This window comes from Osmerus eperlanus, chromosome 5 (genome assembly GCF_963692335.1).
Source record: "Osmerus eperlanus chromosome 5, fOsmEpe2.1, whole genome shotgun sequence".
NCBI classification, from domain to species: Eukaryota; Metazoa; Chordata; class Actinopteri; order Osmeriformes; family Osmeridae; genus Osmerus; species Osmerus eperlanus.
This window is the reverse complement of record NC_085022.1, coordinates 1204915-1231669: the sequence shown is the minus strand read 5'-3', so window position 1 is coordinate 1231669 and position 26755 is coordinate 1204915. Positions and strand designations below refer to the sequence as shown.

Genomic DNA, 26755 nt, shown 5'->3' with positions numbered 1-26755 from the left:
TCCCCCCTCCCCCCCTAGCGTGAAGGTGCTCAGGAGGCTTGTCACCAGGCTAAGGAGCTCTGGTGAAGCTCTTCAGAAGGTTTACAAGAGACTCAGACAGACCCAGTCATGGACTCATGGCATCAAGTTTTACCATTTTTATTTCCTTTTTTGTTGTCAACATTTACACAGGATCTTTGGTGTTCCCATAGCACTTGTTAAAATCTGAAATGGAATAATCTCAATCTTGCTTCAAATAACATCTTCCTCACATCATCATCACTCTCAAACCCCACTGAGGCTGGTGACAGCTTAGAGAGCAGAACAGAGACATTGGCTGCAGTGAGCAGCCTGCAGCCCGCTCACTGCAGCCCGCTCACTGCAGCCCGCTCACTGCAGCCCGCTCACTGCAGCCCGCTCACTGCAGCCCGCTCACTGCAGCCCAACAGTCTGGCCTGAAGATGCAGCATCACGGTTGTTTGTGAATAAAATTGAAATAGGACCTTGAAGGGTGCATGTTTAAACTTGGTAACTGTAGTCTGTCATAAAACAAATGTAAAAGAAAAAATCCACCACGCGGATAAAACTATTTGTGAAACATGGGGGCCAGACAGCAGTGAGTCTCGACTTTAACTTCTGTGTTAGTTTTGTTGTTGATGATTAGAATATCAGAAAGTCACAGTCTGGCTACATACCGCACAGCACCAGGTGTAGTACAGGAAGTTTGAGAAGAAGCGTTAAAGAATACAGAGCCAGTCTGAGAACTCCTTCATACCACCTAAATGTAAGACTTCCAACTCCATCTCTCATACCAAAAGAAGCTTTGGCTATTTCTGAGACTTTAAAACCACATCAAATTAAGGCTCACAAACCAACTAAATCAAGGAATCCAGTCTGCCCCTCACCATCTGTGAAAATATATGAATGGATAAAAACCTGACATGTAGGTTTATTCTCTAAATATTTAAGTACTGTAAATAATCTCTCGGCAAAAGAAAGCAGTAACTTGTTCTTAATGCATCGATTCCAGATTGTTACCAAAGTACCTCACCAAAGAACATAGTGTTAAGCATGATGATGACTTTAATGAACTAAGTCACTACACAGACTTCGTTAGCAGCAAGTGTTGCTCCATTGGTACATTTTCCCACTGCTCAATCTGAAAACCTTGTGTCGTTGAAAAAAGTCTACATGTATGTAACTGAGCATGTAGATGTTTCTCATCCTGTACTTGACATGTTTGTGGTTTCACAGCAAAACACCCAACAGGTGGAACCCTCAGTGGGTGTCACACAAGACGAGGCCACAAACTAGATTTGACAGCAGTAACATTTGATGAAACGGTTCTGTTTGCAAGTTGTCCATAGTGTGCTGGACCTACAGTATGATCACCTATCAGGGTGACAGTGAGAGCATGATATGGGGTAAAAGTGGTGCTTTTTTAGTTTGTTGTCTTTTTTTTTTTCTTTTTACACAAAACAGACACATGAACAGCCAAAATATTGTTTAAAATTTTCATTAAATCAAGTAAAGCCTTCAGATAATTCAACTGTTTTTTTTTCAATGCCGGGCATTTAGACTTTCTTCTACCCACTGAGACAGTTCTGACACGATGCAGTAACACGCTCTCTTCCAGCCCCACAAGGACTCACTGCACATCTTCAAACCAGACAACGCACCCATTCTGCCCTCTCTCTGCCCTCTCTCTGCCCTCTCTCTGCCCTCTCTCTGCCCTCTCTCTGCCCTCTCTCTGCCCTCTCTCTGCCCTCTCTCTGCCCTCTCTCTGCCCCCTCTCTGCCCTCTCTCTGCCCTCTCTCTGCCCTCTCTCTGCCCTCTCTCTGCCCTCTCTCTGCCCCCTCTCTGCCCCCTCTCTGCCCCCTCTCTGCCCTCTCTCTGGTCCTATTCTCCACCCCCCAGCACACACACACACACACACACGTACGTACGCGCACACATCAACTCTATCAAGAAAGAACCTACAAAGCGATTAAAATGTGGAATAGCTAAAGCCGTATGGGTTTAGTCATAATAATTAAAAAAGTAAGAATGCAGGATATTTAGTTATCCTGTGTAAGCTTGGTTTTGGGGCTTGGTGTTGAAATGATATGCTAAGGACACTCTCACAACAGGCTATGAAGAGCCTTTGACTTTACAAAACTCCCATCTAAAAATATATGATGACCAAGAATTCAAGTTTGGTTTCTCATTTCCTAGTTCAGCTGAGGGGTTAGGTGGGCGAGCGAGGGCAGGTTGAGATTACAATCCAAGCTCTCTCTTCCCGGAGTGCGCAATGCACCAAATCACACCGTTCAAGAGCAGAGTTAACTAGAGAAAGATGCTACATATACCAGCTGTCTGCCCCACGCCAACACACTAACACACAGACACACACAGGCACAGTTCCAAGCATCCACACACAAGCGGCTCCTCAGGGATTTCCAGGCGGTGGGTGTGTCAGTGCCGGGTGTGGTCGGACTGAGAAAGAACCGCCTCAGAGACGCCCCCCTCCACCCCCACCGGCCCCCCTCCACCCCCACCGGCCCCCCTCCACCCCCACCGGCCCCCCTCCACCCCCACCGGCCCCCCTCCACCCCCACCGGGTATGGGGAGGGGGTCCCTGAGGCCAGGCCTCAGGGACCCCCTCCGCCTTCCTTAAAGCCTCAACAGCTGGCTGGATCGCTCCTTTATTTCTACATGTGTCCACATGTCACATGTCACATGTCACCAGGCATGTCACATGTCACCAGGCATGTCACATGTCACCAGGCATGTCACATGTCACCAGGCATGTCACATGTCACCAGGCATGTCACCAGGCATGTCTGTCCTGTGACGTTCCATGTCATCAAGCGCAGCATTACTGAAAACATGCAGTGAAACAACAGCACGGTTCATCATCAATAAAGTCAGAAATGATTGATAGGTCATGTAACATTACATCCACCAGCGTGACTGTCTGTAGTAGCTGGAACAGGAAGCACCCCGGGGTCAGACAGTCCGTCTCCCACAAGGCGCTGTGCACCCCAAGGTCATGAGAGGAGAGTCCACAACAGCGGTAGAAAGTCCTAAGAGGTGTGGATTCAACTGAAAGGTCACACACACAACCCCATGATTCACACAGTAGGAGCTCTTCTTTTAGTCATCATCATATTACATTTACACAATGTTCACTCTTGATTTTATTTTTTCTCTCTTCCGATCTCTGCATGGCACCACATTTCTATCTGCATGGCACCAACTGTGGCCGTATGGAGAGCCTGTGTTCATCCCAGACACTCACATGGCACTTGACAGGGAACAGCCTTCGTTTCGTCAAGCCTATGCACGGAGAAAAGACCGGCACACTCAGCAGCGGCCGCCCTCGGCGCTGGCACCATTCAAGTAGAAGCCCTTTCTGACATGGAATGATCAAACAACTAGGTCCATTAAGTGCAGTGAAAGTGCACACCCACATAGAAGAGGAGGGAGAGCTGAAGGCTCCCGGCTGGGTGGGGGCTCGCATCGAGGAGACTCTGCAGTCAAGCCCCCATTCTGAAGAGATAAGGCTTGTAGGACCAGCAGAGGAGGTGCTCTGGTTGGAACACAGAGCCTCTCGCCAGTCTCTCGCAGACAGCATGGCCGCTATCACCAGTCTGTCGCCTGCTGTGTTGCTTCTTAGCGAAGCTCTCCTGGTCCTGGGCTGAGACTAGACCCAGGGCTACCTGCTGTAGGGGTCGCCAGGGTAACTACTGCGGCTGCTGTTGTTGTTGTTGCGGTTGCTGGAGGAGGGGGAGGCAGCGTGAGAGCTGGAGGAGGGGGAGGGGGAGAAGAGTCCGGAGGAGGAGGGAGCCGGGTCAGCGGCGGCCGCCCGTCCTCCCTCAAACACGTTGTCCAGGCCCATGGCCAGGCCCGGCTCGGCCCCGTCTGGGAGGAGCGCTGGGGGCTGGGGCCGCGAGAGGGCGGTGGGCCCCCACATGGGGGCCTCTGTGAGGGGTGGGTGCTCCAGTGTGAGCCGGAGGGTCTGTGTCTGGCTGGGCTGGGGCTGGGTGATGGTGAGGGGGCAGGAGGAGGGGCCGGGGGCGCGTCCGGTGCCGGTCTGGGAGCCACGGTGGATGCGGTGGCTGACAATGATGTTGTTGCCGAAGCCGCCCATGGAGGCCATGGTGGTGCTCTGCTCGCGCTGCACCACCGCCGTCATGCCGCCCTCGGCGATGAGCCGGCGGATCCTCGCCAGGGCGTCCTCCCCGGGGGCGTATTCTGGGGCGTCACCTGGGGGCAGAGGGACACGGCGTCAGGAAAACCTTCCGTAACATAGATCCTTCCTTTACTAGCTCTAAATAGACAGCTTTCACAACATTTGCTCAACTCACAAATGTATTCCATTACAGTTACGTTACATAAATCCATCACCGATCCCCCCCCCCCCCTTTTTTTTGTTGCAGATCAGGCCCTTTTAACCTGTAAACCCCAGTGCTTGATGGCAGCCCTGGTTATCAGGAGGACAAGCAGGTGAGGGGTTACCAGTGTGGGCGGTGGAGGTGCTGGCCTCGGTGCTGGCGTCCGCCAGGGGCCCGCCCCCCAGGGGCCCGTCCATGGCACTGCTGCCTTGTGGCTCCAGGGTTCCTGCAGCCCCGGCGCTGGTGGAGGCCACTTCCTGTAGCGGCTCTGCTGAGCCCCAGAAACACAGTAAACACAGTGGTGAGCCTACCGTGCTTGGCAGGGTGCAGCTCTGCGGTGCAGCATGTGACTGCAGATCAAGGACCCAGGTTGTATTCCCCCTCTCTGTGCTGTCTGACGCTTTGGATAAACACATCTGCTAAATGAATACATCCTTCATTATTACATTTTCCTCTCCCTGGCTGCCCCCTTCATGTATCCCTGCTGGACATGGTTGTTCACCATGGAGGTGACTGCCCCTCACCAGGTGCGGTGTGGGAGGTGCTGGGGGTGGCGAGGTCCCTCTCCGTCTGGGTCTCTGCATTCTGCAGCTGCACCACCGGCGTCTGGGTCCCCTGGGAGGTGACGGAGGGGGCGGGGTGGCGGGGCTGCAGGCCGATGGCGTTCATCAGGCCCATGTCCCTGTCCGGTCTCCAGCCTGGTCTGCTGGGAGGCCTGGGACAGAGGAGACGGGAGAGGTCAGGATGAACCCCAGAGGAGACGGGAGAGGTCAGGATGAACCCCAGAGGAGACGGGAGAGGTCAGGATGAACCCCAGAGGAGACGGGAGAGGTCAGGATGAACCCCAGAGGAGACAAGAGAGGTCAGGATGAACCCCAGAGGAGACGGGAGAGGTCAGGATGAACCCCAGAGGAGACAGGAGAGGTTAGGATGAACCCCAGAGGAGACAGGAGAGGTCAGGATGAACCCCAGAGGAGACAGGAGAGGTTAGGATGAACCCCAGAGGAGACAGGAGAGGTCAGGATGAACCCCAGAGGAGACAAGAGAGGTCAGGATGAACCCCAGAGGAGACAGGAGAGGTCAGGATGAACCCCAGAGGAGACAGGAGAGGTCAGGATGAACCCCAGAGGAGACAAGAGAGGTCAGGATGAACCCCAGAGGAGGCAGGAGAGGTCAGGATGAACCTCAGAGGAGACAGGAGAGGTCAGGGTGAACCACAGAGGAGACAGGAGAGGTCAGGATGAACCACAGAGGAGACAGGAGAGGTCAGGATGAACCCCAGAGAAGAGAAGAGAGGTCAGGATGAACCCCAGAGGAGACAGGAGAGGTCAGGATGAACCCCAGAGGAGACAAGAGAGGTCAGGATGAACCCCAGAGGAGACAGGAGTGGTCAGGATGAACCCCAGAGGAGACATGAGAGGTCAGGGTGAACCCCAGAGGAGACAGGAGAGGTCAGGATGAACCTCAGAGGAGACAGGAGAGGTCAGGATGAACCACAGAGGAGACAGGAGAGGTCAGGATGAACCCCAGAGGAGACAGGAGAGGTCAGGATGAACCTCAGAGGACAGGAGAGGTCAGGATGAACCCCAGAGGAGCTGTGGGCTCCGTGACTTCAGCCTGACGCGGCTGGAGATGTGATCCTGGTTTAGGAATGTTTAATGGCGTAGAAAGGGTTTAAGTTACGCTGCTCTTACAACCACTCCACTGCATATGATGTCCCTTGTTGTCTTAAAGGGGAGCCTTGACAATCATTACTCAATTTATGTGCATTTGGTTTGGACATTTGTCTTATAGGCCCACACTGACCAGAAATGATGAACTATGACTTTGGGATCATTAAGTAACATTCTCCCATCGTGGCTCCTACATGCACACAGGTAGTGTTCCAGAGGGACGTGAGTGACTAGTAGGGGTGGAACGGTACATGTATTCGTACCGGTTTGGTGCATGAAATTACACGGGGAATACACGGTATAAAAATAAATAAAACTTGCGTGCAAATTAATTAATGTAATGCAGAACTACTGTTAGATACTCGTGTTCTTTAGGGACATCTAATCTGTAGCCAGTGTTGCGTCTGAACGCGTTCATTGAACGAAAGTTCATGAACTCTGTCAGAATTTTGGTGAACGTGAACTGAACATACTGTATTACTGCCTGATGAACGATACTGTGAACGCGTTCATTCTGGTGTCTGTGAACGGCACGTTCACTCTTTAATTTCGTTCAATAAGGTGCCAGATTTCTAGAGACTTCCAGGCGAAAAACACACCATTAACAGTCCTGTATCCAGGGTTGCCCAACCAGTCAATCGCTGCGTGTGCTTTCTTCTACCGTCTATGCCTGGCAAGCGTGAGAGCGCCGAAGTTGCGTAGAGGCCGAGAGCGGCATTGCAGACATAGAGATTTCAATCTGGCAACGGCAGCCAAACTAATAAAACAATTGCTGTCTGTGGTTCTATATGGACTGTGGAAATAATTTAGAAAAATTATAGCTCGCAACATTTTTGGGAGCTGTGAACTTAGTTCATAATTCAACATTTTGAACTATGAACTGAACTAGTTAATGTAGAAAGTGAACTTTCCCAACGCTGTCTGTAGCTCTGAAGCTCTGATTGGCGCCGCCGTGAGTCAGAGATAGGCTAGCTAGCAGCACTAAGGACGAATATGGCGAGTGGTGGCGACCCACGAGAGATAGAAGACCCGCCGGCCTCTTTAAGATTGCAAGTTTGGGAAAACTTCGGTTTCTGGTAACCCAGAATTTACATGTCCTCTTCAATGCGCCGTATTCACTCGTAGAGGAACCTGGTTTGTTTTGCTTTTCCCTCCGTTGTACCGAACTCGTACCGAACCGTGATGTCTGAACCGCGGTATGAACCGAACCGTGACTTCAGTGTACCGTTCCACCCATAGTGACTAGGGCTCAGACGTGACTAGGGCTCAGACGTGACTAGGGCTCAGATGTGAGAGGGCTCAGACGTGACTAGGGCTCAGATGTGACTAGGGCTCAGACGTGACTAGGGCTCATACGTGAGTGGGCTCAGACGTGACTAGGGCTCAGACGTGACTAGGGCTCAGACGTGACTAGGGCTCAGACGTGAGTGGGCTCAGACGTGACTAGGGCTCAGATGTGACTAGGGCTCAGACGTGACTAGGGCTCAGACGTGACTAGGGCTCAGATGTGACTAGGGCTCAGACGTGAGTGGGCTCAGACGTGACTAGGGCTCAGACGTGAGTGGGCTCAGACGTGACTAGGGCTCAGATGTGACTAGGGCTCAGATGTGACTAGGGCTCAGACGTGAGTGGGCTAAGACGTGACTAGGGCTCAGACGTGACTAGGGCTCAGACGTGAGTGGGCTCAGATGTGACTAGGGCTCAGACGTGAGTGGGCTCAGACGTGACTAAGGCTCAGACGTGAGTGGGCTCAGACGTGACTAGGGCTCAGACGTGAGTGGGCTCAGATGTGACTAGGGCTCAGACGTGAGTGGGCTCAGACGTGACTAGGGCTCAGATGTGACTAGGGCTCAAATGTGAGTGGGCTCAAACGTGACTAGGGCTCAGATGTGACTAGGGCTCAGACGTGACTAGGGCTCAGACGTGACTAGGGCTCAGACGTGACTAGGGCTCAGACGTGACTAGGGCTCAGACGTGACTAGGGCTCAGACGTGACTAGGGCTCAGACGTGAGTGGGGCTCAGACGTGACTAGGGCTCAGATGTGAGTGGGCTCAGATGTGAGTGGGGCTCAGATGTGACTAGGGCTCAGATGTGACTAGGGCTCAGATGTGAGTGGGGCTCAGATGTGAGTGGGGCTCAGATGTGAGTGGGGCTCAGATGTGACTAGGGCTCAGATGTGACTAGGGCTCAGATGTGAGTGGGCTCAGATGTGAGTGGGGCTCAGATGTGACTAGGGCTCAGATGTGACTAGGGCTCAGATGTGACTAGGGCTCAGATGTGAGTGGGGCTCAGATGTGAGTGGGGCTCAGATGTGAGTGGGGCCCAGATGTGACTAGGGCTCAGATGTGACTAGGGCTCAGATGTGAGTGGGCTCAGATGTGACTAGGGCTCAGATGTGACTAGGGCTCAGATGTGACTAGGGCTCAGATGTGACTAGGGCTCAGATGTGAGTGGGGCTCAGATGTGAGTGGGCTCAGATGTGAGTGGGGCTCAGACGTGACTAGGGCTCAGACGTGACTAGGGCTCAGATGTGAGTGGGCTCAGATGTGAGTGGGGCTCAGATGTGAGTGGGCTCAGACATGAGGGGGCGAAGGCTTCTCACCCTGGCCTCTCTGTACCGCGGGTTCTGCTGGTGCCCCCACTGTTGTTGACGGAGAATATGGGTTCTGTGCTGGGTTCTGCAGTGCTCTCCCCGTCGCTGCGGTAGAACCTGTGGAACACACATCATGACTCTTTCCACAGAGACAAAGCTGTAATCAGATCTGTCACTGACAGGGGATTCCTTCAAGCAATCATCCAGACTGTGACCTTATTAGCAACTGATAATTGACCACAGCCATTCCATCGGCTTCCTGCTTAAAATGACAATTAATCTAATCTAATCTAATCATGAACTGAGCTCCAGTGTGGGGAACCTCTCGGATCGCGCCCTCGTTATAGGACAGGTTTAGCACCAACACATCAGGAGAGCAGCTTCCATTGTTGAGTCTGCGGGCTCTGAACAGGGAGGGTTAGGGTTAGTGGACCTGAGTCTGAGAGGGGAACACTCACACGGGCCGGCAGATGACCAGGTCTCCTTTGTTGGTGCCGTAGGCCAGGCCCATGCCCGGGTCTGGCAGCCATCTGGCTGAATTGATGCTGACATGTCTGCGCTGGTCGGGGGCCATGGGGTACACTACATTGAACACCATCTAGGGAACGCCACCAAAACACAGTTGTCAGAGGAAATACAGCGTACACTCACTGGTTTGTCATTGCTTATGTGTTTATATTGTGTGTTCATACTGTAGTTGCTTACTGTTGTTTATATGTTTATACATATATTATATATTTTTGTATTGTTTATTTGTCCCTTGTATTTTCTTTTTCTTTTGTTCACCACAGAGGGCTTCACATGTGCCCTCAGGACTGCATCTAAACCAACTCCTCACCCCTCCCCTCCCCACCCCTCCCCACCCCTCCCCAGCCCCTCCCCTCCTCACCCCACCCCTCCCCTCCCCTCAACACCCCTCCCCTCCCCAGCCCCTCCCTAGCCCCTCCCCAGCCCTCCCAGGCCCTTCCCTCCCCTCCCCTCCCCTCCCCTCCCCACCCCTCCCCTCCCCTCCCCTCCCCTCCCCACCCTTCCCCTCCCCTCCCCTCCCCAGGCCCTCCCCTCCCCTCCCCTCCTCACCCCTCCCCAGCCCCTCCCCAGGCCCTCCCCTCCCCTTCTCACCCTGATGGAAGTCTCTCCTCCGTGGGGCTGCTGCAGCCTGAACACTTGGGCCACCATGTGGTCAGTGGAGGGGTGCAGCAGGATCCTGCGTGAGGCCAGCCCCACCATGACGTAGCAGCCCATAGGAGAAAGGCTGACGGAGATGGCGTTGGGACCTGGGACGAACCAGGACATCATCAGCACTCACTCACACACCGATCTTACAGGATTCTACACAGATCTGATTGGCCTAAACAGCCAATAATACCTTAACCTTAAGTGTGATCTGAACGGACTAATGACGTGGTCTACTTATGAGGGCTTCCAGGTGGTGTTGCTGACTGACCGAATCTCTTGGTGTACAGCATCTCGCCCAGGTTGTGAGGGGCCAGGGAGTAGACGGCCAGGATGCCCTCGTCAGGGAAGCCTCGCTGGCTGCTGGGGATGAACACGGCCAGGAGCTGGCCGTCTGCAGAGATGTCACAGCTGGCATCGTTGTAGATCTTACAGTTTGGCACCAGCACGTTGACTGAGGCTAGGAGGAGGGAGGGGCACCATGTTCAAGAAAATAAGTAAGAGTTTGGTCAACTGTAAATATAAAAAAAAAATCAACTATAAATAGAATACTAATAAATAAATAAAACACTACTTGTGAACTTACTAATAAATTAACTTGTGATTTACAAATAAATAAATGTGGAAACAAATATGGCCAACGTGTTAAGAGAAGGCATGCTAGCGCGGGGAGGGCTGCCTGTACCGTTGCTGATCTCTGGGAGGTCAAACTTGGTGAAGTCCCACCACTGCAGCCGGTAGGTGGTGTTGGCAATGTTGCTGGCGACCGCGGACTGGCCATCACCGATGGAGGCACCTGACCGGTCAGACAAACATTAGCGGTCAGCAACCAGGTGAATCAAAACACACAAGCCTAACCAGCACGGAGTTGATACTACCACAGAGGTAGGACACTACTGACAGTTGACAGATGTGAAACCTGTAGAGCAGATAGGGCTGCACTGAGGGCAGCTGTGGAGCGGTGCTAGACAGGAAGTGACAGATGTGAAACCTGGAGAGCAGATAGGGCTGCACTGAGGGCAGCTGTGGAGTGGTGCTAGACAGGAAGTGACAGATGTGAAACCTGGAGAGCAGATAGGGCTGCACTGAGGGCAGCTGTGGAGTGGTGCTAGACAGGAAGTGACAGATGTGAAACCTGGAGAGCAGATAGGGCTGCACTGAGGGCAGCTGTGGAGTGGTGCTAGACAGGAAGTGTACCTGCTAGAACCCTGTTGACAGAGGAGTGTGTGGCCAGGCCAGGCTGACCTCTCTCATGGAAGATTCCAGCATATGGCAGGTACTCAGGAAGCAGGAACCGTCTGCAGGACAGAGTGGACAGAGACAGTTAGAGCACAGCGACTCAACAAAACGCACTGTCCAGTAGATTCATATACATCTCCATGTACATTTGATGTATGTATGTATATAGATATAGAGCCTTAGAGGGAGTCTGGATGTATGACGGACCTGGGAACGAAGCGTCCCAGCGAGGGAGCGGACATGCGGGCGTTGCGAGGTGTTCTGTGCCTTGTCCGGTCTCCGTTGTCACTGAACGACACAAACATCAAGACACAAGGAAGTTAAGGACCAAGACGTCCATCACCAGTCCAGGAAGAGACAGGAAGGGAGGGGAATGCCAGGAGAGAATACAGACAGGAGGCTCTATCAACACTATAATATCGCATATGTAACAAAGTTGTTAACTATACTAAATGGGATGAACAGGCCAATTGATCAGAAGAAATTAGATGGGAACAAGAGGTAGCAGTAGTACTGAGTTGCAACATGTAGTATTATCAGAAGTCTTTGACTTCTATTATCAGAAGTCAAAGAAACTAATAACTAAAGTAAATTTAAATATGTGGACTATCTATACTAAGGGTACATAAACTAGCAGTAGTTCCACTTAGTACTGCTAGTTTATGTACCCTTAGTATAGATAGTCCACATATTTCGTTTGAGTACCATATTAAGCAAATTACTAGAACTGCATTTTTCCATCTACGTAATATTGCCAAAATACGAAAATTTCTCTCAAAGGATGATGCCGAAAAACTATGGATAATAATGGATTTTGGTGTTTTAAAACCCATCGACACTGTATGACTATGTTTAGCCTGTGTTCTGCTCCTCTCTCTCACCAACCGTCTCTGGAGGAGGGGATCCCTCTCTGAATTGCTCCTCCCAAGGTTTCTTCCATTTTTTTTTTTTTTCTCCTGTTGACAGTTTTTTGGGAGTTTTTCCTTGTCTTCCTTGAGGGTTTAGGTTGGTTGAGGGGCAGTTCTATGGGCATATGTGAAGCCCTCTGTGACATGCTTGCGTGTAAAAAGGGCTATACAAATAAATTTGATTTGATTTAAATTTTAGGTCCCTATATGTTTATTGTATGCACCTTCCTGCCAAAGCAAATTCCTTGTCTGTGCAAACTTTCATGGCGAATAAATCCCATTCTGATTCTGAATGGTCTTACGTGCATTGATAAAACAATCTCCCACAGATATTAATACAATCAATTACTTTCTGGGTGCACCCTTCGACTCTAATAACATCCGTAATTACAAATTGGATAACACAGAAACATAAAAAACAATATTCATAAATGTCGGTCGAAAGTGTGCAACTGCCATTTCCCAATACCGATGGCTCCAGGCTCTGAAAGATCAGTCTCTAATAATAATAATATCTTTGTTATTATTACTTAGTATGAGCACTTTGATTTTCTTTATAATCGTTTTCTCTTTTCCTTTCACAACATTTTACATACATCAATCTCTTCGAAGGAAATCTCTGGTTTCACTCCCAGGGTTTCCCCCGCTCTTTTCTAAGGGCGACCCTCAATATCTAGGTATCATTTCATTGGCCCAAACCACCGAACCATCTCAATCTGATAGGTTAACTCCACAGTCAGTTTAGACTAACATCCGTTTAAAATTAACCCATTAGTTACCCTGCGTTGCACATACATCGCGATTATTTCTATTACTTATCGTCCAACGAAAGTAGTTATCGTGACAGCCCTAATCAGGATAAAGCTTCTATGAAGACTCCCTCAGAAGACATGGGAGGTGGAGCGCCAGGACAAAGACAGGAAATCAAGACTCACTCCAGTTCCTCGAAGTCCACGTCGCTGTTCTCCATGGCGGCGGAGGGGTTGCCAGCCGGGCTGTCCGAGGAGGACGACAGCGTCCTCAGGCGGTTCTGCTGGTAGCGCAGTGAGCGCTGGCGGATGCTGTCCCTCCTGGACAGGTACTGGATCATCCTCTGAGCATAGTAGGCTGCAGGGGACAACCTGCAGACCCAGGAACCAGCTCTGTTACTGGGATGGAATACAGAACCTAGCATACCCAGGAACACACACACACACACAGAGGCTGTGCTGGGGGCCGTGCTGGGGGCCGTGCTGGGGGCTGTACCTGGCAGGGTCGGGGTAGATGGGGTGGTCTCTGGAGCCTCCCATGTCGTAGCGGGACAGGGAAAGGAGAGACGACTCCAGCAGCCTCCTGAGACACAGGACACAACAGTCAGCAAACATCACAGGACGTTTAAGCACCAACAAACATCTCTTAGGATTAAAAAACACAGCCTTGGAACCAGATTAAACTGGTACTTCAACTCGATGACAAGTCTGAGAAAAAACCCTCAGAGGCAGAACGGTGTTTCCTTATCGGCTGTGAAGCCTACCTCCTGAGAGAGTCCTCATCTGGGTTGTCCACAGGCATTTCCTGGTTTAAGGCCTCAGGCGGTGTGTCTGCAGGGCGTCCGGAAGCTGCCTGCCTGTACACCCTCTCCCACTGGCCTGTCTCCTGGTTGTACACCAGGCCCACTGTCTGCTCCCCAGGCTGGGGGGAAGAGGAAGCCCCGGGGAAGGGCACCGGCCCAGCGCCTCCCCCGGGGGACACTTCACTCGGCTCCGCTGCCGGGGCCCTCCTCTCGTGGGCCTGGGGGTCCCTCCGAGGCCCTTGGCCCCCCTCGTCGTAGGCCGGGCCGGGGGCCTGCCAGGAGGGGGGCTCCTGGGCGGAGGTGGAGGCAGCCTGGCTGGTGCGCTCCCAGCGCTGGGAGTCGTGGTTGAAGGTGAGCAGGTTGTGGCAGGCGCGGCAGCGGTTTAGGTGTCCCCGGGAGGAGTGGGTCTGTGGGCTGGGGGGAGGGGGGTTCTCTGAGTTGTGAGGAGGAGGAGGAGGAGGAGGAGGAGGAGGAGGGGGCTGGTAGTGTGAGGAGGAGGCAGAGGAGGACGACGGCCTCTCGGGGTCAATGTTGTTGTTGAGCAGCTCCTGGGTCTGCTCCTGGCTGCCCTCCACACCGCCAGTGCCCCCCAGAGGAGACTCCAGGTCCTGCATGCGATCGAACTCCATGAAGTAGCGGCTCAGGTTGCACTGCAGCACATTGCGAAAGGAGGCGGGGTTGCTGCGCGCGCCCTCCCAGAAGGGGTGATGTCCGCTGCTGGTGCCTGCGCCTCCACCACCCCTCTGGCTGGGGCCCCCGGGGGTGGGTTCAGGGCCCTGCGGGGGGAAGCCCCTGCCCTCCGTGGCAGACGTGTAGACGGGGGACTGGGACGAGCCGTCCTGCTGGCGCAGCACGGACAGCAGGCTGACGGAGGAGGAGCTGGTCCTGGGGGGCAGCATGCCGCTCTCAGCCCCGGGGCGCATGTTGAGCAGGCTGCGCGTCCAGTCGGGCCCTGGCAGGCGGCCGGAGGCCTCGTGAGCGGAGGGCTGGCTGAGGGGCTGGCTGGCCAGGTGCGGGGTGGGTACGGCACGGTGCAGGGAGCTGCCGCCGGCGTAGTAGACAGAGGTGAAGGCGGAGGGTCTCTCTGAGGGCTGGCGGGGCTCAGTCCGGGCCGAAGAGAAGGTGGAGGCATGGGGGGGCTCCGGTGGGGCCCTGGAGGAGGCGGGAGGGGGGCCCTCTCCCAGGGAGGGGCTGCGGTTGGCAGTGCAGCGGCTGCAGAGGCACACCATGCCCAGGTGCTGGGTGCAGCCGGGGTAGGGAGGCCCACGCTCGTGGGTCGAGGGGTACTGGCCAAGGGGGGCGCTGGGGCCCTCGCCGCTGGCCTCCACGTTGGGCCGGGGGAGATCGCTGCCTGCCGGCGCCCCGGAGGAGCGAGACGACAGGATGTGGAGGAAGTTGTGGAGGATGGGGGTGCGGCGTACGGGCTGGGAGGGCAGGAAGGAGCGCTGGCGGAAGTGGGGCATCTCCACGCTGTCCATAGGGACCTCCGAGTCATCTTCATTCTGGGGGAAGCGCAAGGCCATGGCTAGTCAGGTTGGTGTTACTCGTTGTGGCTACGAGAGGTGTAGCAGGACAAGAGAAGTGTAGCAGGACAAGAGCGATGTAGAATGACAAGAGAGATGTAGAAGAACAAGAGAGATGTCGCAGGACAAGAGAGATGTAGAGGGACAAGAGAGATGTAGCAGGACAAGAGAGATGTAGAGGGACAAGAGAGATGTAGCAGGACAAGAGAGATGTAGAAGGACAAGAGAGATGTAGCAGGACAAGAGAGATGTAGCAGGACAAGAGAGATGTAGAAGGACAAGAGAGATGTAGAAGGACAAGAGAGATGTAGCAGGACAAGAGAGATGTAGCAGGACAAGAGAGATGTAGCAGGACAAGAGAGATGTAGCAGGACAAGAGAGATGTAGCAGGACAAGAGAGATGTAGCAGGACAAGAGAGATGTAGCAGGACAAGAGAGATGTAGCAGGACAAGAGAGATGTAGAAGGACAAGAGAGATGTAGAAGGACAAGAGAGGACTCACCTGCTGGTTGGAGGGATTGACGATCGCTGTCAGGAGATTGTGCCCCAACGGATCAAACCTCACCAACCTGGAAAGAGAACAATAACGTCTATTCACATCCTAATCATCAAACACCATCAAATACACACTAGGCAACGGTGATCCAACCATCCAAACCGTCTTAAGCTCTGAGGAAATGTACCTGACTCTCTCCGTCTCACTCCCCGTCTTCACCACAGCGAAGGGCTCCGGTCTGCTCCAGTCCCAGAAGTGCAGCTCGTTGTTGGTGGCGATGAGGAGGAGCTGGGCGGTGGGGTGGAAGGCCAAGGAGGCGATGGCCACGTTGCTCTCGGTGAACCAGCTCTCGCTGCCTCCCTGCGTGGGCACAGAGGGGAGACGTGTTAGGAAGGTTGACACAGAGGTTGGCACAGGGGGAGAGATACCTTGGAGTAACATTCTATATAAGAGACGTAGCCTTGATGTCAACGGTGGGTGGGTCAAAATGTATTATTATTTCTTTTTAACTTTAAATTAAAATGTTAACTACATTTAATTCAAATTTAATTTAACTGAGGATGGCTTAAGTGAGGAGGCCGTAAAATATAATTTTCTTAATAAAAGTAGATGGGGAAACGTCCCACCCATGTATAACGAAAGCTCCACCCCTGTTCTACAGGAACACCTCGGTTCAGGGCTGGTAAACGCAGCAGCACTCACATGCAGGTCCCAGATGCGGACCTCCCCATCGAGGCACCCGGACGCCAGCAGCCCTGGGATGGTGGGGTGAAAGGTCACACACCAGGGTGTGCGGCGATGCCCCACCAGGGAATGCAGACACTTTCCAGTCTTCACCTCTGTGATGTAGATGTTGTGATTAACGTGGGTGGAGGCCATCAAGGTCCTGAGGGGAGGAGAGGGGAGGAGGGATATGAACAGTGTTGCTTAGTTTAGTGGTGTTGTGAGACACACTAGTCATGATGTCCTCCATGCAGCTCAAGCTCAGTGGCGGCTTACCGATCTGGGCTGAAGGCGAGGAGAAACGTCGAGCGAGGGCTGTCTGGAAGCTCCACTTTCTACACAAACACAGACATGTCTCAGGCTGACCTCACGCAGGGCGAAGTGGATTTAAACACACACACACACGGCCATTGAGAAAAAACGGCACACATTCCAAACCAGCAGGTCCTCCAAGGATTTATCCAATCCTTGTTAATTGTTTCAGCACCTATTTAGCATTGAGATACGTGCGCCCAGAAATAGGCCGACGTAGTAACAATTTAGCCGTGCACATGGCAGCGTTGCCACAGTGACGGGCTAAAGACAACGGCTCTGCCCCAGATTGGAACGCCCACAGGAGAGTGGAGGAGTGGGCTGGTTCCTCCAGCGCTGCCAGCATGCTGCCTGGCTGCACCCCCCCTCCTCTGGTCTTCTGCTCTAAGGGGCAAAGGTTTGTTTTCACATGTGGGAGGGACATTTTTTTTTTTTTTATAACCAAGGATGCGGCTGTTGAATATCCTTTTCTAAATAAAAAGAGAGTGTGTGTTTGTGTGGGAGGGGGAGCAAGGGGGGTCAGATTTGCCGTTTCAAAGAAAGGATAGGAAAAACCTGATAATGAAACCTCTGTCCCTGAAACTCCTCTGTGTGCGACTGCTGTAAGCATGGGCTTGAACACCGACCCAGGAGTCCAGGAGACAAGGAGCTGAGGACTAGAGCCTTACAAGGAACATGGTGTTGAGGACCAACACACACACACACACACACATCGTTTCCCCCCTTCCACCGTCCCCAGTCTTGCGTTACCTGACTCTGCCACTTCATCCAGCGAACCTTCTCCTCCACCAGCTGCTGTAGGAGGCGCTGGGAGCCGGAGAGCTGGGAGCCTCGCTCACGGCTGGCCAGGATGCACACGGCGTTCCTCTGGCGGGACGCCATGACGGGGCGGGAGGGGGGGGGGGGGCTCTGCCGCTGCTACTAGCAGGCTGCGCACACTGGACGCTCCGTCACTCCTGCTGCACCTCGCTCGCCATGCACAGCTCTACACTGGGGGACACAGGACAGACCGGCCCGGTCAACTACAAGGCAGGGTTGGCAGTGGTTTATGGGCTGCACATCGGCCTAGTTGTTAAGTAAACTCACAGCTAGCAGCAGGGCTCCCAACGTGAGCTGGGGTGCTATTAAGAGATTGGTTCTAAAATATCTTGCGTCCTTCATAAGGGGGGGTGTAAGCTGAAGGCAGCTCTGTGACGTGGTGCACTCACGGCCAGAACTTGACACCACACGCCTGGAAACTTGCCTAAGACTGTGCATGAGCCTTTTGAAATCCAGATGCATTTTGGTCAGTTTGGCAAAACACCACATTGGATGAAAACACAGCTGCACACTTAATTGGCTGAGAGAATCTGTTAGCGCCCTCTTAAAAAGCTGTGTGCAACTGGGGGTTGGAAGTCAAGACATTGCAAACGCCAGGAGAGATTTTCCTACATTCATGACCAACAACATAACAGTCAACTGGGAGCCCACAATTCTTGGATGGCCAAGCCTAGCACATTACTTTCAAACCACGATGGGTGGGTCTATTTTCAATCCCAAGACAGACAGACATCCAAAAAAATCATTGTGCTCTTGAACTTTCATAACCTTGTTTCCAGAACATTTGTGAGGCACGGCTTAACAGCCTTGTCCTTGGTTTTTACTCGTTTTTTTTAATTATCTCTACGTTAATTCAAATAAACAATGGGAAGGTGGGGATGGTGGAATTACTGTTTTATTGACCATTATTAACTCTACTCTGCTAAATGACTAAATGTACTTGTCACTGCTTTCAGGGCAGGCTAAAGCAGCCTACCTAGGTTAGGGGAACATTGATCAAACGAAGCTATCCAGATTAGAGATATACATTTTAAAACGATGATACCCCATTTAAAACGTTGACAGTAAAAGGGTAGAGCTAAGATTCGTATGCAGTTTAAACAAAAACAAACAAACCAGCTAAGGCCACACGAGAGGTCAATATGTTTACCAAGTAGCTAGCCTAAAGACAAGCTGATGACTGTTTAGTCAAGTTTACGAACTAGTTAACGCCTAGATACTTTAAGTAATTAGTCATGAGTGAGAAATACAGCCTTCTGTGTTTTAGCTAAATTTTTACTAGTGCTATCTAACAACCCAAGAAACCATCTGATCGTAATTTAAGTTCAAATATTTTCACTTAAGATATGTTTTCTACCGTAGTTAGCTAACAGATAGCTAAAGATTAGTCATCTTGTTAGTTTGATAGGCAACTAACTATGCATCGTTGGTGAAAGGGGTCCATGGCAATAACAAGTTAACTAGCCAAATAAACAAATGTAGCCAACGTTAGAGAATAGCTAGCAAGCTAGTAAGGCAAATGCTACAGTAGCCAAGCAGCTAGAGACTGATTACCAACAACATGTCACATTCGATAGACAAAGATCAGCCAAGTCAAAGCTTTAGCGGTCCAGCTAACCAGCCAAATTGTTGATTTCAGTGATAGAAAATGGGGAAACTTAAGTAATTCCGCAAGCATACATGTTAATAAAACTTACAAGAAAGGTTAAACCAAACCAGAAAAACAACTAACGTTAGCTAGCCACGTTATCCCGCTCAACTTGGTAACCAGCCAATACAAAAACCAGCTAGCGCAGTGCCAGTACTAGCTAGCTAGCTAGCCTGATAGTACTGCCGAATCTTGCCAGCCTGAGCCCGGATATACAAGCACTGGCTAACGACCTAGCTATAAAACTACATAGACATTTTGAGTGCAAAAATAAAATGACATCAGCTAGCTATGTGAATGGAAAATCATCAGATTGTTAAATTAACCGCTGGTCTGTCAGTCAGAAGGGCACGGCCTACCTTTCTTTCTTGAATTTCTCTTGATATTTGACATCATAGGCGTACCCGTCAAGGCTAGCTGGACAGCTAGCTTGCTAGCAAAAATATAGACGGCTACGGCAAGTTACTCGCTACCTACAATTAATGTACAAATATGAATAACTATTAACAATCTAAGGTCATTACAAATTTTAACATTCATATTATCTGTAAAATACGATATAAATGTTTTCCGTGAGGCATGCAGCTAATGCGTTATGATAGCTACCCCAGTGTACTGCGTAACTAGCTTGCTAACTAGCTAGCTTCCCAGATCAGGAAACGGTCCAAACAGGCAGGCAGTCAAAACAACAGAGCCCAGATAGAGACCAATCGAAAACAGAACAAGTCGATGTTTTCAAAAAGGTCTAGGACTCACGCCGCCCTCCTAGAAAGAGAAAAGACTAGCTTACTGTTTGTGTCATGTAGATACAACTAGATGACTGGAGTCAATCTATCCAATTTAACCTCTGTTGGCAATGTGTGAACTGTGCCGATTGAAATATATAGAGATAACGATATAGTAGACGAACATGGATGACCTCCAATTGCAATTAACCCAAGAAGGTTAGCTCTATATTAGCCTTGATATCATAGTGATTTAAACCATAGACATAACGGCCACTTAGTAAGCCAGGAAGTAAAGACATTTACTTGGATTCTGCTTTATATCGTTTTGAGTTTATTACAACAAATTCCTGTCCAAGAGGAAAATATTACGGAGAATTACATAAGTGCAGAAAAATTGAGGTTGACGTTTCTAGGTTTGTAGAATAAACAGTGGTGTTACGTGAAAGAACATTGAATATAGTGATTACCTATACCTATTACCTATTATTACAAAAATACATGTTCTTTTACAACAACCTGCTAGACAATGATTTACATTTATATATATACATTTGATCTATTAAAAACATGACACATAAATCAAAATGAATTTAATATCTATAATTATAATATATAATATATTATATATATGTCTAATTAAACCGCAATGCTACTGAGTTACATATTTTATTTAAGTCATATTGATGGGTAATAACATTTCTGGTAACCTACTAATAGCTAACCCATCAAAATGCATATATACTGTAGCATCTACCATAGAACATTTGAACAGAAACAGAAACATCACTGTAAATGTACATCAGACCCATTTGCAACAACAGCAATACAACAAGCAAATACCAGAAACTGCTTACATCTAGTTCCTAAGCGGTTAAGAGTTAAAATGTGACCCAACAGACACAAAGAAAAGGCAGGCACTATTTGAAGGCAGATATCCAAAATCATGCACACATGTATGCATTCTGGAACAACATTCACAAACGCAAACCATACACATACATATGCACACACACTGTATTCTGGCATAGTACAGTTTGAAGAGTTTGAAGACACCACATGTAGAAAGAGCAATCATCACATGCACAATACTAATCTGTAATGAACCCACTGTTTTTTAGAACACGAGGATGAGTCTGTGAGAGTGAGACTGAGAGCTAGGGGAGAGGAGAGCAGGCCGCTCAGAAGTTCTCCTTGTAGAAGTGAAACCCAAAGTTCTCACACTGGGCCTTGATGATTTTGGCCAGAGCTGGAGAACCACAGTAGAACACGTGCACCTTGCCTTTCTTCTCCTCCGCCACTTTCTGGAAAACCTGGGGTGCCACGCAGAAACAGGTCTGAAGACGCTGCTCAGAACTAAGATCCAGTCGAACATGTTCAAGGACTGAGATCCAGTCTAACATGTTCAGAACTGAGATCCAGTCTAACATGTTCAGGACTGAGATCCAGTCTAACATGTTCAGAACTGAGATCCAGTCTAACATGTTCAGGACTGAGATCCAGTCTAACATGTTCAGGACTGAGATCCAGTCTAACATGTTCAGGATTATTTACAAAATGGAAGATCTCCCCTTCTGCGATCCACTGCAAGTTTATATATTCAATCCGTTTATTAAACTTCCCCATTAAACCAATAGATGACGTCCCTGGCCCCCTCACCCTTCCCCACTCAGGCCCCCTCACCTTGCCCCACTCAGGCCCCCTCACCCTTCCCCACTCAGGCCCCCTCACCTTGCCCCACTCAGGCCCCCTCACCCTTCCCCACTCAGGCCCCCTCACCTTGCCCCACTCAGGCCCCCTCACCTTGCCCCACTCAGGCCCCCTCACCTTGCCCCACTCAGGCCTCCTCACCTTGCCCCACTCAGACCCCCTCACCTTGCCCCAGTCAGGCCCCCTCACCTTGCCCCACTCAGGCCCCCTCACCTTGCCCCACTCAGACCCCCTCACCTTGCCCCAGTCAGGCCCCCTCACCTTGCCCCACTCAGGCCCCCTCACCTTGCCCCACTCAGGCCCCCTCACCTTGCCCCACTCAGGCCCCCTCACCTTGCCCACTCAGGCCCCCTCACCTTGCCCCACTCAGGCCCCCTCACCTTGCCCCACTCAGGCCCCCTCACCTTGCCCCACTCAGGCCCCCTCACCTTGCCCCACTCAGGCCTCCTCACCTTGCCCACTCAGGCCCCCTCACCTTGCCCACTCAGGCCCCCTCACCTTGCCCACTCAGGCCTCCTCACCTTGCCCCACTCAGGCCCCCTCACCTTGCCCCACTCAGGCCCCCTCACCTTGCCCACTCAGGCCTCCTCACCTTGCCCACTCAGGCCCCCTCACCTTGCCCCACTCAGGCCTCCTCACCTTGCCCCACTCAGGCCTCCTCACCTTGCCCCACTCAGGCCCCCTCACCTTGCCCCACTCAGGCCCCCTCACCTTGCCCACTCAGGCCCCCTCACCTTGCCCCACTCAGGCCCCCTCACCTTGCCCCACTCAGGCCCCCTCACCTTGCCCACTCAGGCCCCCTCACCTTGCCCACTCAGGCCCCCTCACCTTGCCCCACTCAGGCCCCCTCACCTTGCCCCACTCAGGCCCCCTCACCTTGCCCCACTCAGGCCTCCTCACCTTGCCCCACTCAGACCCCCTCACCTTGCCCCAGTCAGGCCCCCTCACCTTGCCCCACTCAGGCCCCCTCACCTTGCCCCACTCAGGCCCCCTCACCTTGCCCCACTCAGGCCCCCTCACCTTGCCCACTCAGGCCCCCTCACCTTGCCCACTCAGGCCCCCTCACCTTGCCCCACTCAGGCCCCCTCACCTTGCCCCACTCAGGCCTCCTCACCTTGCCCACTCAGGCCCCCTCACCTTGCCCACTCAGGCCCCCTCACCTTGCCCACTCAGGCCCCCTCACCTTGCCCACTCAGGCCTCCTCACCTTGCCCCACTCAGGCCCCCTCACCTTGCCCCACTCAGGCCCCCTCACCTTGCCCACTCAGGCCTCCTCACCTTGCCCACTCAGGCCCCCTCACCTTGCCCCACTCAGGCCTCCTCACCTTGCCCCACTCAGGCCTCCTCACCTTGCCCCACTCAGGCCCCCTCACCTTGCCCCACTCAGGCCCCCTCACCTTGCCAACTCAGGCCCCCTCACCTTGCCCACTCAGGCCCCCTCACCTTGCCCCACTCAGGCCCCCTCACCTTGCCCCACTTAGGCCCCCTCACCTTGCCCACTCAGGCCCCCTCACCTTGCCCACTCAGGCCCCCTCACCTTGCCCCACTCAGGCCCCCTCACCTTGCCCACTCAGGCCCCCTCACCTTGCCCACTCAGGCCCCCTCACCTTGCCCACTCAGGCCCCCTCACCTTGCCCACTCAGGCCCCCTCACCTTGCCCACTCAGGCCCCCTCACCTTGCCCACTCAGGCCCCCTCACCTTGCCCCACTCAGGCCTCCTCACCTTGCCCCACTCAGGCCTCCTCACCTTGCCCCACTCAGGCCTCCTCACCTTGCCCCACTCAGACCCCCTCACCTTGCCCCAGTCAGGCCCCCTCACTTTGCCCCACTCAGGCCCCCTCACCTTGCCCCACTCAGGCCCCCTCACCTTGCCCACTCAGGCCCCCTCACCTTGCCCACTCAGGCCCCCTCACCTTGCCCACTCAGGCCCCCTCACCTTGCCCCACTCAGGCCTCCTCACCTTGCCCCACTCAGACCCCCTCACCTTGCCCCAGTCAGGCCCCCTCACCTTGCCCCACTCAGGCCCCCTCACCTTGCCCCACTCAGGCCCCCTCACCTTGCCCCACTCAGGCCCCTTCACCTTGCCCCACTCAGGCCCCCTCACCTTGCCCCACTCAGGCCCCCTCACCTTGCCCACTCAGGCCCCCTCACCTTGCCCCACTCAGGCCCCCTCATCTTGCCCCACTCAGGCCCCCTCACCTTGCCCCACTCAGGCCCCCTCACCTTGCCCCACTCAGGCCCCCTCACCTTGCCCACTCAGGCCCCCTCACCTTGCCCCACTCAGGCCCCCTCACCTTGCCCCACTCAGGCCCCCTCACCTTGCCCCACTCAGGCCCCCTCACCTTGCCCCACTCAGGCCCCCTCACCTTGCCCACTCAGGCCCCCTCACCTTGCCCACTCAGGCCCCCTCACCTTGCCCCACTCAGGCCCCCTCACCTTGCCCACTCAGGCCCCCTCACCTTGCCCACTCAGGCCCCCTCACCTTGCCCACTCAGGCCCCCTCACCTTGCCCCACTCAGGCCCCCTCACCTTGCCCCACTCAGGCCCCCTCACCTTGCCCCACTCAGGCCCCCTCACCTTGCCCACTCAGGCCCCCTCACCTTGCCCCACTCAGGCCCCCTCACCTTGCCCCACTCAGGCCTCCTCACCTTGCCCACTCAGGCCCCCTCACCTTGCCCCACTCAGGCCTCCTCACCTTGCCCCACTCAGGCCTCCCGGGCTGAGTGCGTGTCCGCAGGCCTGTGATGGAGTCCCTCTTCTCCTTCTTGGCCAGCAGGTCTAGCGCCATCTGCAGGCCGATAGCTTTCATGTCGTTCTTGCTCAGGGCTGAAGTCATGTACATGTGCATCTCCAGGAAGCGTCCTGAACACAAGCAGGACCAGAGGAGACTTGCACACACACACAGCAAAGGCGTATACATATCTGACATGATCACCATCAGAGACACGTTTCTCTTTTCCTTCTGCGCTGTTTCTATATTCCTATTTGCATCACAGTTTCTGTCTCACCTTCTGGTTCCTCGTCGGCCTGGTCCATCTCCAGTTTGGTCAGCAGACTAACAAACCACTCAAAGCACTTCTGGTCGCGGTTTATCCAGATGAAGTCAACCTTATCAAAATATACAAAAGGCCCAAAATGATCTAGACTGTAGTGTCTCTTCAGCAGACCTCCAGCAGAGCTCCTGACCAGAGAGAGGATAATAATAATAATAATAATAATAATAATAATACATTGTATTTGTTATATGCCTTTCTTTCAGTCAAAGCACTACGGTACAGTAGTAACCCTAAGAACGTCCGGAGTGGGAGGACGTACCTTCCTCAGCACCATGTCGTTGTCCTTGATGTTCTCACACCAGGAGTAGCTGCAGCTAGGACAGTTCTGTTTCCTCATGCGGTAGCTGCCAGCGTGTCGGCACACAAACACTCACACTTTCACTTCATGATCAGCTATTAACTAACTGGTATCATTTAGTACATAGTACTAGGACATTCACGTAATTTTGAGATGACACTTTTCTCCTGTAACACTCATTTGTTTCAGTTCATTGTGATTTATACAGACTGGGATTGAGAGTGTTTTGGAGTATTTCAAACCACTCTCATGGTTTTAAATCTTTTACCGGTACATGATGCTCTGCAGGATGGATGCGAAGGGTGTGATCCCAATGCCAGCCCCGATCAAGACAGCATGTTCAGACGCAAAGATCTGCCTGGTGGGGGTTCCATACGGCCCGTCCAGATAGCACTGACACACACACACACACACACACACACACAGTTAAAGGGCATCTACATATCAATTCATGTGTTCATATATCAATGACACTTATGCATCTTGTGAATATTCATACAATCATTACTTATCAGTTGCAGATATACTTGAGTATTTCCTGAAGTGTACTGTAGTTTGATGGCCTGGTGGAGACTGGCTTACCTTAATGTTACTATGTGTACTGTAGTTTGATGGCCTGGTGGAGACTGGCTTACCTTAATGTTACTGAACCTGTGGTTGTCACTCATCTTGGCAGAGGCCTGTGGGTTGAAAGGAGAACCAGGATGATCACAACAACAACCATTTCCATCCAAGAGGCCAAAGCTTGTGCTTTGAAAACCAGGCCCCACCTGAAGGAGAGAGGGGAAGGTGCCTCACCTCTCTAGTTGGGGCACCTTCCCCTCTCTCAGCCGCGCCCAGCTGGTCCTGATTGGGCCCTGGCCCTGGCTCTGGGCCTGGCTCTGGCCCTGGCCCTGGCCCTGGCTCTGGCCCTGGCTCTGGCTCTGGGCCTGGCTCTGGCCCTGGCCCTGGCCCTGGCTCTGGGCCTGGCTCTGACTCTGGCTCTGGCCCTGGTCCTGGTCCTGGTCCTGGTACTGTGTCTGGCTCTGGTCCTGGTCCAGATTTGGTCCCGTTTGATCGATACATGGTCAGTTCTATGGCATCATCTTCACTGGAAGCCACGGTTCCGTTCCAGCATGCTGATTTGAACAGCTCTTCCTGGAAGAATATTCAATCGGTCGGCCAAGCCCCAGACTGTTACAGAATTCAAATGATGCATTTGCAGATGTATTACAGATACAAAATTTGGCCAGGCAAGGTTGTCTGTCACATTTGCCTTGAGTCATTAAAGAAGTGAGTTTGAAACAGTGAGTACCAGAGATAGGGAATACATCTAAATATATTTGTGCAGTGTGTGTGTGTTGGTGTGTGTGTTGGTGTGTGTGTGTTCATGCTGAACCTGGGTCTTCCTCTGGCGTTGTCGGTTCTTCAGGCTGGTACTGAGCCTCTTGGTGCTGAGGACGTCACTCTCTGGCTGTCTGAAGTACTCAAACAGGCGGTTGGTCCACTGGCCCATCGAACGGATGTGCAACCAGAGAGTGTCTGTAAGGGGAAACATGAGAGGTTCTGCTTATAGATGACACACATCTCACAGTAGAACTGTACACAGGGAGGAACGGCCACATAGGTACATCCTGACGTATTCCTACAAAAAGCTGCTATATGTGGTGACTAGAATAGAGGTGCTGTAGTGTTGTTCTACTAAACAGTCTCTTCAGACCGTCTCCAAACATGGAGACAAACCAGACCCTGATGTGTGAGCTGAATCTGTGGGTGGTGAAGCCATGAAGGAAGCCTTTAAAGAGCAGCTCTGAAGACATCATGTGTTCCAGGTTCATCTACCTGACTGTTCCGGGGCACTGCTGATGGTGAACGGATGCCACTCGTACTTGGCGATGTCGGGGATGTTGATGTAGACGTAGTCTCCCGGCTTGAAGTGGAAGAACTGCGGCCGTTTGATCACCAGATGAGTC

General features: G+C 52.5%; 2 protein-coding genes and 1 long non-coding RNA gene across 8 annotated transcripts in view; all 3 read right to left on the bottom strand.

Moving 5' to 3' along the window:
- Nucleotides 1–122: 122 nt before the first annotated feature.
- On the bottom strand, nt 123–2468 carry LOC134020721 (uncharacterized). Its single transcript, XR_009930438.1, has 2 exons — nt 1902–2468; nt 123–1850 (listed from the first exon to the last, which is right to left on the bottom strand). It is a non-coding gene; the product is annotated as an uncharacterized LOC134020721 (long non-coding RNA).
- Nucleotides 2469–2575: 107 nt separating this feature from the next.
- ambra1b (autophagy/beclin-1 regulator 1b) lies at nt 2576–19911 on the bottom strand. 6 transcript variants are annotated; one of them, XM_062460911.1, is made up of 20 exons: nt 19622–19911; nt 19375–19488; nt 17299–17538; nt 16513–16571; nt 16216–16399; nt 15701–15873; nt 15520–15586; nt 13456–14996; nt 13188–13274; nt 12878–13063; nt 11242–11322; nt 10993–11093; nt 10481–10591; nt 10067–10255; nt 9742–9896; nt 9081–9220; nt 8632–8739; nt 4865–5070; nt 4480–4644; nt 2576–4227 (listed from the first exon to the last, which is right to left on the bottom strand). In XM_062460911.1, exons 3-20 carry the CDS (start codon nt 17428–17430, stop codon nt 3677–3679), a joined length of 4236 nt encoding a protein of 1411 aa, XP_062316895.1. In that variant the 5' UTR covers nt 17431–17538; nt 19375–19488; nt 19622–19911; the 3' UTR covers nt 2576–3676. The 6 variants fall into 6 exon arrangements, with proteins under 6 accessions (XP_062316895.1, XP_062316894.1, XP_062316896.1 ...); XM_062460910.1 differs by having other exon boundaries at nt 19375–19911; XM_062460912.1 differs by having other exon boundaries at nt 4480–4626; nt 4880–5070; nt 19375–19911.
- Nucleotides 19912–20051: 140 nt separating this feature from the next.
- The window catches only part of nox5 (NADPH oxidase, EF-hand calcium binding domain 5), a 13766-nt gene continuing 7062 nt past the window's right edge, over nt 20052–26755 (bottom strand). The window contains exons 8-16 of the mRNA XM_062460916.1: nt 26625–26755; nt 26182–26324; nt 25602–25940; nt 25439–25483; nt 25072–25196; nt 24765–24849; nt 24458–24557; nt 24145–24311; nt 20052–21053 (exon numbers count right to left, since the gene is read on the bottom strand). The exon at nt 26625–26755 is cut by the window's right edge and continues 2 nt beyond it. Of these exons, the coding sequence (XP_062316900.1) occupies nt 20922–21053; nt 24145–24311; nt 24458–24557; nt 24765–24849; nt 25072–25196; nt 25439–25483; nt 25602–25940; nt 26182–26324; nt 26625–26755 (1267 nt within the window). The 3' untranslated portion in view covers nt 20052–20921. The remainder of the gene's footprint in view (nt 21054–24144; nt 24312–24457; nt 24558–24764; nt 24850–25071; nt 25197–25438; nt 25484–25601; nt 25941–26181; nt 26325–26624) is intronic.